The 16,535-nt window shown below is 39.8% G+C and overlaps 2 protein-coding genes across 2 annotated transcripts; both read left to right on the top strand.

Annotated features, from left to right (window-relative positions):
- Positions 1–61: 61 nt before the first annotated feature.
- On the top strand, positions 62–3,462 carry LOC135635196 (uncharacterized). Its single transcript, XM_065146115.1, has 4 exons — positions 62–221; positions 329–412; positions 552–956; positions 1,113–3,462. The coding sequence occupies exons 2-4, from the start codon at positions 390–392 to the stop codon at positions 1,231–1,233; spliced, it is 549 nt and encodes a 182-aa protein (XP_065002187.1). The 5' UTR covers positions 62–221; positions 329–389; the 3' UTR covers positions 1,234–3,462.
- A 7,360-nt stretch (positions 3,463–10,822) lies between these two features.
- Positions 10,823–14,282, top strand: LOC135637104 (uncharacterized oxidoreductase At1g06690, chloroplastic-like). The gene is made up of 10 exons (XM_065149502.1): positions 10,823–11,383; positions 11,748–11,839; positions 11,942–11,979; positions 12,159–12,320; positions 12,409–12,431; positions 12,503–12,574; positions 12,677–12,844; positions 13,265–13,347; positions 13,417–13,479; positions 13,794–14,282. The coding sequence occupies exons 1-10, from the start codon at positions 11,167–11,169 to the stop codon at positions 13,977–13,979; spliced, it is 1,104 nt and encodes a 367-aa protein (XP_065005574.1). The 5' UTR covers positions 10,823–11,166; the 3' UTR covers positions 13,980–14,282.
- The last annotated feature ends 2,253 nt before the right edge of the window (positions 14,283–16,535 follow it).

Here is a 16,535-nt window from a genome sequence, read left to right as displayed (position 1 = left end):
TCTCCACAGCAGTCATCACTGCTTGTCGTTACAAACAGACACCGTTACAATGATAGATAAATCCATTCCTAAATGTCGTCGAGAAATACGGCCGTCATAAGGATCGTAACAGACGCGACGTTGATCTCCTCGTTCTCACCGTTGCGCAAAAACGCAGCATCTTTTTCTTCGCTCGTCTCTTCCCGTCGTCAATTCGAGGCGATTTGAGTGCTCTCCGACCGGTAATTCTTGTCATCCCTCTTCTTCTTCTTCTTCTTATTGCGGATCGAGTCGAAATCTTTGGTTCTGTTTTCACGACTTCATGCGTTCCTTTCTTGGTTGCCTGTAGTTGTGAATGATTTCGCCGTTGCCGGTCTCTCTTTCTCGCCGTCGATTAGGAGTTTGCCCTCATGGACGTCGGAAGCCCTAAAAGGTAGGATCGTGCCTCCCGATCCGTTCCTAGTTGGTGCTTGGGTTTCATGATCTTGACTGGTTTGATACAAGTCCTCAATGATCAACTTCCTCGTTTGGTTTCTTTGTGCCTTTGATCCAAACCATTACTCTGTGTACAGGGGAAAGATTCACAAAGGGAAGAGTGTTGCAGATGAAGGGACGGCAATGAGCGAGCAAGCGATCAATGACAGACAATGGGAGAACTTGCCTACTAACTGCTTGGTGGATATCTTCCAAAAGTTGAGCCTCCATGACTTGACACTGGGTGTTCCTTTTGTGTGCAAGTCTTGGTACGAAGCTTCACTGGATCCTAGTTGTTGGAAGATCCTCGATTTCAGAACAATTGATCCACGGCCAGGGAGCGAATTTACTGAGAAATTCAAGCATGAATATCGATTAGATAAATATCAATTCAGGGGTTTTCTAAACTTCCTCATTCGCCGCAGCTGCAAATTAGCCATTTTGCTTATACACCCTCCTAGTCAACGCATCCCAATTAACGACTTGGTCTATATTCTCAAAGAGTAAGCACATTGTGTACTCATCATCAATTTCTTGTCTAAGTTTACAATGTGCCAGAGTGCTGGTGTAGGTTGGTTAATATTCTCAAGAGGTATATTGTGCTAGCTTTTTGTATGATTTAGTTTAGTAATGTTTTTCATCATTTTGGTTGAATGCAGATGCCCAAAGTTGGATATTTACAATCCGCCACTATCGGTGAAGAATCCAGGTCTCATGCGGAAATTTATTTTGACAGTGCACGAGACCATATTAAGAAGAGCTAGTTATGAATTCATGTAGAAACCTTTTATCTGTTATTGGGTCTGTTTTCTTCACACTGTTAGTTTATTTAATAAAGTATCTACCTTGAATATTTTGTAGTTTCAGTACTGGTTCTTAGCATTTTATGAAGCATCATCTAAGTTATTGTCATCTTTATGCGTATAATTTGATAGATTTATTTTGTTGCAATTATATTTTATCATTAGATAAATTCCCTTTTCATCGATGATTTACACTACGCATTCATAGGTCTGTTGCATATATAGTTTCTGCACATTATTCTTGTTATCAGTATGCTACATTAGTTTGTAGATTAAGTTAGGATATTATTATTTTTAAGACAGAGAAATCGATCAGCTTTTACTAATGTTTTTAATTGAGAGGTATGGAAAAGTATTTACTATAGTATTTAATAAAGGTGGCAGCGCAAAGTAAATCAGATTTAGTAGGTGAATGTTAAAAATATTATACCAGGAATATGTTTACCAAAATCAAATTCTATCACAAATTGATTGGGTTTGGTTTGCTAAGGGCAATACCATCCACATGATCATGTATTCAAGATTTAATAGTAGGTTTTTGTGGGTAGACAAAGTAAAATAAGAACTAAATCTCCATGGATCACTAGAGAACAGGGCACAAGGGATGAGCAGTAGGTACCAAAAGCAAGGTGACTTGGTGCTACCACTTATTAAACATGATGTATGTGGCCCATTGATCTTTATACTACCCTTACTAGAACAGTGACCTTTGTTTGGTTCTACATATATATATGTATATATGATCAGAAGGGGGTGCTAATATTTCCTGGATGTCTAAAACAAGTTAGAAGCGACTCATATCTTATAAAGGGAAGCTTCGTGTTTTCTCCTCTTATCTCCTTACATCCAGAGTGCTGCTAAGATGGAGGATGGATCTCTCTATTGATCATCACAACCCTCTTTGTGATTTTTCTTTGTTTCATCTTTCATATTGTCAAGCGTCTATTAGTCAAAAGTGACTGGTGAAGCTCAAAATGATCCTAAGAGACACCTGAAGGTCATTATACTATGCTGGGAGCTTGTGACAGATGATGAGTTTGGAGGACCATTCAGCTCAACACAACTATTTGCAATGGTTGGTTATGGTGTTCAAAATATCATGCACATCTATATGTATGTGCTGGTGTTGCTTCCTCTACACTTGGGGCTCAAGTCACCAAAGCATGGAAGAGCCACCAAATCAGTGACATCATTTCTCTATGCTCTTCTAGCCCTGATTGCAGGTTGCGTTGGAACTCTACTAATAAAAACTTTGAAGCCCAGCTGCATGTTTTCCAGAGACTGGATCCAGGCATCCTCTTTGATCACACTTCAAGTTGCTGTAACCTCGTAAAGGTTGACACTCTCATAATCAAGGTGAATGATGCAACCATATCCTTTATTATCTCAAGCTGCATTCTTATGCCGATCATATATTCTTGGGAGGATACTTGGGTAGATATGCAGAGCTCATTCTTCTGCCGATTCTTGCAAACATAACTACTGATATCATCAGTGGATCATCATTTCTCATTGTTGGAGCTGGATATGTTTTGTCCCTAATCTGTGATGTTGAGGTGATGATAGACATCTTAGAAAGCAGCTGGCATCAGAACTCACTTCTGGAGTCCGTCCCTGTACTTCTTGTCCATACAATTACCATAGTATCAGTGTGCAGTGGTGGGCTTGTTCTGATGCATATGCAGCTCAACACAGAGGAAGTACGCTGCCGCCGATGGTGGAAAGCTTTCCTTTCGTTTGGCTTTGGAGCTCCATTTGGGCTCTTACTCTTCTTCATCAGCATCAGGCGGCAATTGCTTGTCATTGGAAATTGGGATGGTCATGCTCTACTCGCAGCAAACTTGATCAGCTCACTTGTCACAGGTTTATGGGGCGTGCTGACTTTGGGCACACTCGGCCTTGTTCTGATATTTATGATCTATTACGTTTCCTCGAGAACCCATGATGCATGCTCTTCAAGAACACAACAGAGAAACTAGCACTAATATCACTGTTCTTAGAGTATCTCTTATGAGAATAAAAATACTGGTAAGAGAAAGGAATAATTTTTGTGTGTGCTAGTGTTCCATCTGTTTCTTTAAGACCATCTTGTGGTTGATTATGCCACATGGAACCAGTGAGGGTTATGATGTTTGATCAAACTTTTCTGCCTTTGTTGCTTAGTACAGTAATCCATAAAAAAAAAATATCGGTTTATTTTTTAGTGTGTCATTCTTGTAAATGTTGCGTTGTCATCTATTTTCTACTTACGCAAGAAGTGATTTGATATAGATAATCTCTTTCATCACCACCTTGCTGCTAGTCTTGAAAAGAATGGAACAGCTACCATTTTCATCAAAACCTTTTCGTAGTTTATAATAAGATTTGCTATACTAGTGTATACCATTCGGTACCGATGGTATATATCGATCCGGATCAATTTGTGGATCATCTTATACCGAGTAATTCCATTATATGATCGCGTATCGAATGATATGGGATTTGTACTCGTTTGTTATGCAAATGTAAAGGATGAAACCTCTTATGGTTTTTAATAATCTACAAAAGAGAATATAGAGGAAGTGTTTTTAACTCGAGATCCCGTAAAAAGTCATTTCAGCAAACACTTGATAAGCAATGCAAACTATAAATATAGGCTTTGCAAAGCTCTAAACGATCGCATAACAAAGAGTCCAAGGTAATCCGTCACAGTCAAAAGTCTCCATAAGTGCCCATATAATATTATTACAAAATAAGATAGTGAACCAACCCTAGACACTACCTCAAAGGCTTATCCAGCCACGTGTCACCCGGGTTGCTCTTGAGTGCTGTGTTGGCTGACACTTCGCTCAACTCTACGGAGCTTGTTTCTAAGCAGTTTTACCTCTGCACAATAACTGCAAATAACTTATATTTACAAGCCTGAAACAACTACAAAAGTCAACCAAAATAGATCCGTCAAATATATTGCAAACCCTCTACACACTATATAAAGTATGAACAAAATCGAAAGATATAAACATATATGAGCATTATATCGAATACCCTATCTATTACTTTGTCTATGATATTGTCCCCTACTTATTCCTTCGACGTATCCTTGGAGCCTTTATGGATGCTACATTTCTCTGTCTTTTTGAATTTTTAATCTTTTGCTCCAATTACAATCCCTCAACTATTCTTTGTTACTTTTGTTGAGTAGTCGAACTTTGATTCATTATGTTGTTTTAACTTGTCAATGACTCTGACTTTAGAATGGGGTCGATCAAGTTGTATTGATCTCAATGTATCGACATAAGATATATTAATACGTCTCGGTACGTGTACTTATTATTTTAGTATTGGATTGACAAATGACTAAGACTTCCAACATAGCTAGAGTGTAATTTAATTTGCAAAAAACTAGAAAAAGAGAGAAGAGATGAACTCAAGGAGAGATTTACATACATGCTAGACTAGCCATGATGACAGCGATCAGCATATCAAAGCTTTTCTCACCTTTTGGCTGTGGTTGATGGAAAATATATATGCATGGTTGACAATTAATTCTCTGAAAAGAACTTCATCGTCAAGATGCTTAGATTGTGAGGTAGATTATGTTTCTTAAAATAAATGCCTTCAGAAAACACACATACCTCAATAGCAATTGTGAGCTCTCTCTCCCTCTCTCGCTCTCGCAATTAACTTCTTTCTCGTATCATGCTGGTCGAATGCAGATGCTCGAAGTTGGATATTTACGATCCACCTCTGTCCACGAAGAATCCATCTCTCGTGGAAATTTATTTTGACATATTGTGGAGAGTTGCAGAGTCGTAAAGTTCTGAATTCCTATAGAAAAAACATGCCCTCGATCTGTTTTCTTTACGTTGTTAGTTTATTTAACAAAGTATATAACACAAGTATTTTGTGGTTTTAGTACTGGTTTTTAGCGTCGTAGGAAGCATCATCTAAGTTAGTGTCACCTTTATGCGTATAATTTGATAGATTTTTTTTTAGTTGCAACTAGCAACGAACAAGTGTATGACAGTCCAAAATAAATCAGTTTTTGTAAGTGAATTTCGTACAAATTGATTGGTTTTATTAGAACAATACTAGTAATAATCCACATGAAGAAATGAATCATATGCTCAAGATATAATAGTAGGCTTTTTGTGGGTAAGCAAAGAATGGTAGGACTGAGTCACCTTTGATGCATGCAGCCTTCTTTTGCCCTGTTCTTCTATTGTTGTGGACCATGGAGAAGGTACTGATGAAGCTACTGCCTGAATGCATAGCCTCTAAAAGGGAAATGGATTTAAATGTATGAACCCTTTCACTGGAGTTAGTGCTGAAGTAAATGTATGAACCTTAGAAAGCAGAGCTCACCAAATGCATGAAGCTATTTCACATAAGTTGTATGAACCTTCTGCCATACCTAATTCATTTATTTGTTGTGGTCTTCACCAAGAATAGGGTTGTAATGTTAGGAGTCTTCATGAAAGAAATGGACCCTAATTTTGAGGATGGAAAACTATATGCTTAACTGTAGTTAGTGCTGAAGTCAAATGTGCTCAGACCCCTTAGAGAGGAAAGCCCACCAAATGCATGAGGCTATTTCACATGAGATGTATGAGCTTGTGCAGACCCTTTGTAGGTGAAGATGTGACCTAAAGCATGCCTAACTCATTCATTCCTCCCTACAAAAACCTCTTCATTGCTCTTCGGCACCACCAGAGACTTGTTGCAACTTCAACATTTCTGATGGATCCAAAACTCTATTACTGCATCATCGCCTTCCATCTCCTCCTCCTGTGCTGCAACTCCAACGTATTTGCTCGAGGACTTCACGAAACACCTAATCGTCCTCCCGACGTATTCGCTCGACGACTTTCCGAAGCACCACCCAAGCGTACTCCGGACGTGTACCATGGAACTTTCTCGGCGGAGGCAAGCCTGTATTCATCTGCAGCTAAACCTGAGCCACCGGAAACCAGTTGGAGCTATGGAGAGACACGAGCAACACCTCTGCATCGTCCCAGCAGTCACTATCGACCATAACATCTCATACAATCCCATCCTAACATGTCCATTTCAGCCATGAGTGACGCCGGGGATGGTAGAATCATATACAATAAACTCGGCTGCCTAATACGTAGTGTAGTTATTTTCAGAGTTCCTCACTCGTTGCATGCACACTATAATCAATAACACAATCTACGCGAATCTTGATGTCAAAGGAGATATATCTAACGGCGGGGGACTTGCCTCTGATCTCGTTTGGAATCCGGTTGACCTCAGCCCTTGACGCACGCCTTGTGGCGGCCCGCTGCGAACCTTAGAACGTGCATGGATCGCAGGATCCACGTGGAGTCAGTGAACCTAAGACGACGAGCCCACCTTCCCCCTCCTCCCCCACGTCGGTCCCTCACGAAAGAGGCGAAAGGCATGGATCTCTACTGAGGCAGCGCCTGCTACTTTTCCCCCTTACACATGCCAGGCTTAGTGCAGCTTCTCTCCTCGCTCTCTCTTCGAGATTTCCACCGCCATCCATTCACCATCGTCTTCCCAGTTGAGAACGCAGTAGTGGTTGTCTCTAATGGAGTTCTGTAGATAGTAACTGGTCAGAAGTTAATGACCTATACCATCTACTATTCATGGTTGATGAGATGACTTTGAGTCTCTCTCACTCTCTATCTACTATAAATATGTATATACTGACTGTGAATGCGTGGCTTCTACCCTAATCTCGATAGGAAGCACAGAATTCAGTCATGTGAAAGGTCTAAACCTCACTCAGTTCCAGAAGCCTCTCGGAGTCCGCCATTAGCCTCAAATGACGACCATATTATGTGCAATGCTGAGATCTTGTTTGTTGATCTCTGCGAGCATTAATAATGCACTTATTTGACTCGGGATCTCAGACCAAATTTGCTTAAGCAGTAGATGAAACTTTTTGACACCTATTCTCACACAGGGTGGGAAGGTGAACCAACAAATCAAGATTTCCACCCTCTCCCACCAGCACATACGCATGATCCATGGCCAAGGAGAAGCCAACCACCAAGCCAAGCTGATCAACCCCGTTGACCCAACTCAGAGCCATGTAATACCAACCCAAACTCCTTCTTTACCTTTCTCCCACTATTAATATGTATGAAGAGCATTTGGTTCACATCATCAAACCAAGAAAATCATGGCTTCCAGGTGCGATGGTGTCTTCGCCATGGTCATTCTCGTGGTCATCGTCTTCTCCGGTAATATCGAGACCTGCTTCGCAGCACGCCATCTCCTGGACACAGCTGAGCCTGCAGCAGCACCGCCTTCCATCCCAGCCATGCCGAAGCTGACGCTGCCACCGATGCCGGCTATTCCGAATCTCATGGTGCCACCACTGCCCGTGGTACCGACCATTCCTACCCTTGCGGCGCCGCCACTGCCTGCTTTTCCCACCATACCGACGGTCACGTTGCCTCCAATGCCTTCCATCCCGACCATTCCTATCATCCCCTTCCTCACCCCACCGCCTGTAGCAGCGCCATGATGTCGATGCAAGCCTAAGAACTTACTATGTGTGTGTCGTATTTGAATTAAGCTATGGTGAGGAGTGTCGGTATAGCACATGGGAGTCATCTGTCATTATAGGATTCCACTGAGGCATTGATATCTTACACCGTATGAGGCTGCTTGGGTCCATACTTGATCATGTGTCGTATGAAGCATGCTTGGGTTTGTTTAAGCACTCTATATATCTTGAGTTTGGGTATGTGCTTTAGCTAGCATCTGCTTTATAGTAAATTTATATGATCCATTCACCAAATGGCTACTTAACTCTCTCTGTCTATCTCTATTGTGTTCCACGGAGCTTGCTTCTTGCATTCCTGGGTTGCTTCAGATGATTCCATTGCTTTAGTATGTTATGGTAACTTCATATGATTTATTCACCAAATCTCTCTCTCTCTCTCTCTTGGCAAAAGGAAAATGCATTAATTCATTGTCTGCCTGAGGGTTGTGCAGCTGAAGTTGCCCCGCGAGTCTAAGATGAGGAAGCCCGAACCTGTAAGGCTGGAATTGGGATCATAAGAGCCATCACAGTGAGGGGCTGGTGGAGTGGCTTGGCAGGTTCCACGTAGAGCCGGATGCGACGGTTTGGGTAGGGAGAAGTTCTCTCGGGGAGGTCTTGTATTCAATATTATCATTGGTGAAAGTCAAAGATCTATTCCATGTAAATTCAATCTATGATGAGAGTTGTAAAAAAGATGATCATTCTTGTGTTTCCATAAGAGCCAAAGACTGTCGTAATGAAAGTTCTCAGGGAAGATAGCACTCTGGTTATCAAGCTTCTCTCCCTTAACGCAGCCATGAACCATAGAGCTAGGAATCAAAGAGGCTAAATTGATAAGATAGTTTGGTACCAGCAAGATGCCCGTAGTTCTGAACGAAAAGACAATTGTATCTTTTTTGTGGAGCAAATGTAATTATAGGAAAGGCGGGAGGAAATGTAATTGTGTAGTATCGGAACAGTATACTCAGAAGTAGGTGGTCTTTTCGATAGAAGCTTGTGTTCTTCGAAAGCTGTCACACCGTCGTTCACCCAAAGCCAAGCCAGATTGTAGAATTGATGGATCCCTCACCATTTAGAAGTCTGCACACACTTTTGGGCGTGAGCGTTTGCACGGGATGAGGAGTCCAGACCCAAAACAAAAATCATCGTAAAAATGAGAGAGAAGATAAATGAAAAGAATCGTTTGAGTAAGGTTTTAGCTAAATAGGAAATTGAAGAGACTAGTGTTTCGATAAGTGCTTATACCATAAGAGATTATTGACTCGATGGAAGGCAAAGACATATTAAGGATCGATGAAGATTGTGAGATAAGCCAATGAGATAGTGGGATAATTGAAAATTCATTGGTCATTCAAAATAGAAATAAGAAGTTCATTTGCTATCATCTTTTTTAAGAAGCTGAGAGGAGATCATAGATATTTCTCTACTAACTTGTTCTTGTTAATTTATAGGCTAGTAATGAATAAGTAAATGTTGAGGGCCTTAATAAGGTTCTAGCAAGATTTATCACTAGTTTTGATGCTTAGAGGACATCAATCATCTGTAAGTAAATATGAGATGAGAAACTTGGAAGCCTTTGATATTATAGGGAGTAATCTTTTTATTGGTCACAAACTCCTCAAGGATTCCGGTAAGGTTCTTTTCGACTAAATGAAAAATGAAGATCATTAGAACTTTAAACTAGTCAAAGGGGAAGTTATTAATGACACATAAGAAAGTACGATGGACAATGTATGATTGAATCAAGGATATAAACGAGGGGTATAGAAAGCTTTGACAATGTTCAATTTGACTAGAATCAATAGAGCTTTTCCTTTAGAGTGAATATGGAGTTGATCAGTTCATATACAATAAATATAGATTGGTTATGATAAATGACTAAATCGAGACGAGGTTTAACTCTATTTATAAAGACTTTTAAATAGAATCTTATAGAGAATGTTACGTAGGGAGATGAGTTTATAGTTAGTAATCTTGGAAGGGTTAGGGATCTTAGGAATAAAAACTAGGTTGCGTTTGGTCCAAGAGGAGGGAACTATCGAAGAACTTGTTATCCCATTAGTCTTCGAAGAACTTAATAGTATAATTGTCTAGGCTATGGCTTTTGCCCTATCCAATACCTATAATGTTCTTGTAGATTTCCATGGGACGAGAAGGATGGATAAAAGAGAATGTCATATCTCCGTATCCTAATTGATATATAACGTTTAGGAGAGCCAAAGGTTACAATACCAATCAGTGAAGATGACAAAGATGAAGGGAAGATCCCTACACCTCAACCAAGCTATATTATTGAAGTAACTATTATTCTTATTAACATCCCTAAGTCATTTGGATTTGGCTCGAGAGAGTCATTTGTGTAAACATGTTCGGTAAGAACCATAAATATACTATTAAGAATAATAATATTGGTCATATCTTTGTTTGAAATAGATAGTGATTTTTTTTAACCTTAAGGAGAGAGATATTATGTTGGATGTCTTTGAGTTGATTTTCAGTACTAGTACTTATTCTTTCGATTAATCAACTTAAATTGAAGACTAAATAAGACTTAGTGAAAGATTTAAATTAAGTAAGAGTTACGGTCTGATATTCAAATAGTCTTCGACTAATTTACGAACAACAAAGTATCAACACCTTAACTCCTACTCAATTTACGAACAACAAAATATCAAGACCAACCAGTAGAGATCAAATATGAAGGAGTGAATATGTTTTTATTTAGATTGATAGTTAACTTAAGGCTATATTACCCATTACTCACAAGAATATATATATATATATATATATATATATATATATATATATATATATATATATATATATATATAATAGTCAGAAGAATAGTATGATGATAAGATACTTGATAAATTTTATATTTAAAATATTAATTGATGACGATTCAATTATCTTGAGTTTAAAATATTATATTATAAATGTTTATGATGGGAGGGGATTTTGGTCTAATAAAAACCATATTACTATGTGATGGGGCCTTATTGGGCGATGTGGGTCAGCCCTCCGATCCATTGGCAACAGTGCCCGTTATCCGTTGCCGCTTCTTGGTCGTTGCTCCTCGTGCTTCCACGTCCGGCGCTCCCGTCGTCCCATCTCGTGTGGTGATGGTTTCGTCGCAACCGCGCGAGGGGTGCTTCGCTTGTGATCTGTGATCAAGCCCCGCTTCTATCGCGTGTACCTTTTCTCGTCTCTCCAACCCTCGCTCCATTCCTCGCCAAGCACGATCCTTTATATCCGCGTGGTTGGATCGAAATCCACCTCTTCGCTTCTCAAGAAACCATCTTCTGGTCTAAAAATCCGATTTTGGGCCTCAAATTTGCTCAAAGTTGTAATCTTTCGGCGGTAGCGTAGGGTTTGGAGGGATTGCTTCGGATGGCACTGCAAGTGAACGGGGCTGGGTTCTCTCTGCTTCGTTGGAGGAGAGGGGGAGCGCTTAGGACGAGAGCCGTTGCTTCGGAGAGCGTTGCGACGACCCGGGAAGAAGTGGAGAAGGTGAAGCTGGGTGGCTCCGATTTGACGGTCACCAAGCTCGGCATCGGTGCGTGGTCGTGGGGAGACACCGCCTACTGGAATGACCTCCAATGGGATGGTAATGTTTGAGCTCATTATCTTGTTTTCATATGTGAATTGGATATCAATAGTTGTTCATGTCTTAAATGAATAATTCTCAAATTCACGGGGTTTACAAGTGTAATATCTTTGTTCTCATTATCATAGGTTAGTTGCAGTGCTTACTGTTAGATTCAGAACAACATCTTTAAAGCCTTAATGCATCTTGTGCTAAATCTTTTGATGTTTCATGATTCATGGGATGCCGGAACCTAGTAGTAATGATTGCTATTGCATCTCTGGATTAGTAATGTTTTTAGATAAATAATCTAATTTGGACAATCTTTTTGGTTCATGCTAATTATGTCCTTTTTATCTCTTATAATATTTGGTCGAGATGACAGATAGGAAGTTGAAGGCAGCGAAGGCAGCTTTCGACACGAGCATTGACGGCGGCATAACTTTCTTTGATACAGCTGAAGTCTATGGTGCGGGGGTAGGAAGGAATTCCTTGATGCTGCTTCTTTCTCATGCTCGAAATCTTAATTTCTTGAACAAATCTAATTTCACCGATGCATAAGGTATGACATATTTGCAGGTTATGGGAGCAGTGAACTCTGAAACTTTACTTGGAAGGTAACTGATAAACATCTGAAACAAAGTAAATTCAGAGTCTTTTTTATCTTGTTGTTCACCTTGTTTGTTTTGGATATTCTCAGATTTAGGCTGAACAAGATCGTCTATAAGATTTTTTTTTACTTCGATTTATGATGGTGTTGAACGCCATTGTGATTCGACTTGAAATGTTGAACCAGATTCATCAAGGAAAGGCAGCAGAAAGAAGCTGTTGAGGTCGCTGTTGCGACAAAGTTTGCAGCTTTACCATGGAGGTTAGGCCGGGGGAGCGTGCTCTCTGCTCTAAAGGATTCGCTCTCCCGTCTCGGTGTTTCTTCGGTGGAACTCTACCAACTCCATTGGTCTGCTTATCAGCCTGTTCCTGATGCTATTTTCTGATACTTGTGAGGTTACATGATCGCTAACATGCTCATCGTTGGTCATTTTCAGGCCTGGAATCTGGGGGAACAAAGGTAGTTGATCTCATTCTCGTGTAACCCCAACCCATTTCATGATTAAATCGGTATTTTGGAACTTGATTTAGGATACATTGATGGCCTCGGAGATGCTGTCGAGCAGGGCCTCGTAAAGGCCGTCGGGGTCTCCAACTACAGCGGTCTGTTCTCCGACCTGACTAATATAATGTGCTTTTCCTCGAGGAATTTTACTGGTTCGTTGACTGGCATATTCATTAGTCTTGTTTCATTCATTGCACCAGAAAGGCGTCTTAGGGATGCTTACAATCAACTCAAGAAGCGGGGAATTCCACTAGCTTCAAACCAAGTAAACTACAGCCTTATATACAGGATTCCAGAAGAGAACGGCGTTAAGGCCACTTGTGATGAACTGGGGATTACTTTGATTGCGTATTCTCCTATCGCTCAAGGCATGATTTAGTCAAGTATTTGATGTCTTTCTGCTGTGAACAGAGCATGGAATTCTTCAAATATTTGTTAATATTAATGCACATGTTGATAATTATGGATTATATATGTGATGCTAAATTCGATCGATATATGCTCTTCTTCTTCTTTCTTTTCCTCCTCTAACAAAGTTGTCATCCTCTGATAGATCATAACAATCACAAATCAGGCTCTTGTGGCCATAGGTGGTGAACTTGAGGAGACTTCCATTTCGGTCATTTCCTGTTCTATTATATCTCGATGAGGAAGCAGAAAAAACATTTCCCTAGTTTGTGTTATAACAGTTTTCGAACTGATATTAATCGTTCAAAGAATGGCATTCATCTGAGGAATTATTGTAGAATTACTTTTAGCTCTCATGTCCAACTTTGGGTCCTTTTCAGGTGCTCTGACAGGAAAGTACACGCCAGAGAATCCTCCAACTGGCCCTCGAGGCCGAATCTATACTCCAGAGTTCCTCAAAAAGGCATGAACTTTTGCAGTTACATTTCTATCATTGTTGAAATCATGTATGAACTTTTGAAGTTGTTTACAGCTGCAACCTCTGGTGACAAGAATTGAGGAGGTTGGACAAAATTATAGGAAAACTCCCACACAGGTCCCTTCATGTTTCTCTTAAAGCTGCTGCAACTTTTTTGATGTATTGAAGTTACATCCAGATATTGTCATTTTTTGATATAAATTAAGTCCTGTTTTCATCAAGAACGATTAATATTCGGAAGAAAGGTTAGTTAGTACAAACATTGCAGTAGATAATGTGGTTCTGCACATGCTCAACTTCTCTGCATTTAAGAAAATAAAAACATCATTCAGCTTTAAGGTTACACATTATGGATCATAATAGAAAAAGAAAACACATGCTAATTTGTTGCTCAAAGAAGGAGTTGGTGAACTTGTGGATCTTTCCTACAGGTGGTTCTGAACTGGTTGATAGCTCAGGACAATGTTGTGCCCATCCCAGGTGCCAAAAATGCTGAACAGGCAACACAGTTTGCAGGTGCTCTAGGGTGGAGACTCACAGAACAAGAAATCGAGGAGCTTCGTGCGCTGGCATCGGAAATAAATCCTGTGATTGGATTTCCAGTTGAAAAGTTATGACTACTTCAAGCAAGGAGAATGTGTCCAGGCAACCAATTCATAGCGCCTTTGCGTACTTATATTTCTCTTGTTCTATTTGATATACACCAGTATTTTTGGACTAGTAAGAATTGTAGAACATCATCTATAAAAGGCCAGAGATCGTGGCTCAGTGTTAGAGAGATACAATACAACCTGATCTAATACCATTCTCTTAGAGCAAACATGCTCTAAAAATTGGACATATTAGCTTTTCAGTACATTTTGTAGATTGGAAAATTCAGACATTTATGTTAAACTTTGGGTTTTCATTGGTTCCATCAATGTCATAGCCTGTAATATTATGTCCAAATGACCTGTATGGCATCTTCCATCAGCTTTATTCTGCTATATGTGGTTGGAATATTTAGTGTTTGGTGGATAATTGCAAACAAAGAAAATACAAAGTCATTTATCTATAACCACAATCAATTCTCAAATCTCTGATGGCATGGTTCATCTGACTAGAATTGTGATTCTGGTTATGGCCATTATTTCAATATGTATCAAGATGATGTGTCTGAACAGCTGCACTTCAAATTTGTTACTGCAACTTCAGTTTCTGACACTGTCTGTGGTCTGCATCCAAATTAACATTCTTGCTGGAGCATATATTCCTCAAATCACTTTGGATAAGAGGCAACAACAAGAATATGTAAATGTTGACACATCTTATTTTTATTTGGCTCCATTTCTCAAGTCAACAGAGGGTGAGTTCAATCAGATGGCTATATTAGATTAGGTAATTTTTTAAGTTGGTAACTTGTTCTTCTTCATGGAGCAACCCAAGCATCATCAATGTCTCTATGATGCTTGCGATGGGCAGCTTATTCTTCCTTAATCTTAGAAAGTTGGTTCAGTTAAACATAATTTTAATCGACACAATGTGCCCTCAGCAGGACTAATTAAAACCCAGATAGATGCATGCATGTCACTTCCTCATAGAAGTCCCCAAACCCTGATTCATCCTCCTTGATCATCTTGGTTTGTGTTCTTGTTTTTGTTCCTCTTTTGTCCTGTGAATCATAAGCTGTTCAGCTGCGACCCCCCCTGTTTGAATGCAGGAACAATACAGCTGGTGAAAATTCTAAGACAAAGGAGGACAACATTTCAAGTATAACACCTGAGCCAAGATCTGAAATGGGTGGGAAATGTGCACAGTGTTGTCCTGACATGTGGAACCTTACAGGTCTGTTTTGTTGTTAGATTTAGGTCAAATTTATTGGTACTTGAAACCTGGCATGGAGCAGGAACTGGTCCAATTATTTAAGAGAACAGCAGCCACATGTCCCTCTCTGCCTTCTGCACCATAACTTTGCCACCTCAATAAAGGAGATAAGGGAGAGAGAAAAAAAGGAGAGAGAGGGGCAGTGAATCTTTTTCCTGGTCCAATATAGTTTGATGGAGATGAAATGAATGAAAGGCATTAAATGAAACACTTGCATTCTAGAAATTCTGAACTTGGCCACAGGGAACAGGTATCTCAAGATAAAATTGAGGACAATAAGTTGGTGATGATGGCACAGTATCTGACACTCATCTTTCTTGGCAAGCTCCATAAATGGAGAGGATTTGGAGGAGGAGGATGAGAATTGAATCTACCTTTAATGGAGCAACACTGACATGGTGGATACTGAAACATATTTTGCAGTGAGGTCTGTTAATTTTCTTCTAGCAATATTCATGTGAAGAATTCTTATGGCAATTGCTTCTCTAACTTCTTCAGAATTTGGTATAAGCATGTTTAGGGCAGAGGACAAATTGTGCAAATCATATCCTTTCAGGATTACAATTTTGTGGCTCACAAAGGCTTACCTTAAATTCCCATCAAATGATAAAGCAGTCACAATGCAACTTGTGTAAGTTGATGTAGAACACCACAAGTGGAAAGGAAAAGATATTGTGCTTGAGAGAAGAAGAAGAAGAAGAAGAAGAAGAAGAAGAAGAAGAAGAAGAAGAAGAAGAAGAAGAAGTAGAATTCCTTGAGAGAGAATAATATGAAGAGGAGATGAAACTGTAGCCTTTGTATCTGTCAGTTTACTGCTTCCAATCCAACAAAAGCCAGGTTGACAACTTTGGTCTTGTTTCTACTTTTCAAGCTCACTCTCCAATTGACAGTCCCATCTTCTTTTCCTTTATGTTATCCATGTAGAAGGATGTGCTTCCTGAGCTTTTCCCCCTGTTTCCTCATGTGCAAAAGTTGCCAGTTTTGGTGATGGTTTACACTGACACTTGATAATTATGAGCAGTAACTATCATTGGATCAAAAGATTGATTGATAGGTTGAAATCTACAAAGCAAGGATGTGCATCCACCCAACTTTGTTTGGGTTTCTTGATATGATGGACTGCACCCTTTTTCCTATCTGAATATTCCCTTTCATTCCAGAACTCTACTCAGTTTCAGAAAAAAGGTTTGAGTCAGATACTTGGTTGGGTTTATGGGCAATCAGTGCCTTCTTGTGTCTGGTCTCACAGATTTGCCATGCTTAGTTCAGTTGGGATGTATTTTTGGCTTCAATAGAAAGATCAAGCATTC

This window comes from Musa acuminata, chromosome BXJ3-4, assembly GCF_036884655.1.
Source record: "Musa acuminata AAA Group cultivar baxijiao chromosome BXJ3-4, Cavendish_Baxijiao_AAA, whole genome shotgun sequence".
Classification (NCBI taxonomy): domain Eukaryota; kingdom Viridiplantae; phylum Streptophyta; class Magnoliopsida; order Zingiberales; family Musaceae; genus Musa; species Musa acuminata.
The sequence above is the reverse complement of the archived record's forward strand: the minus strand, read 5'-3'. Positions and strand labels throughout refer to the sequence as shown.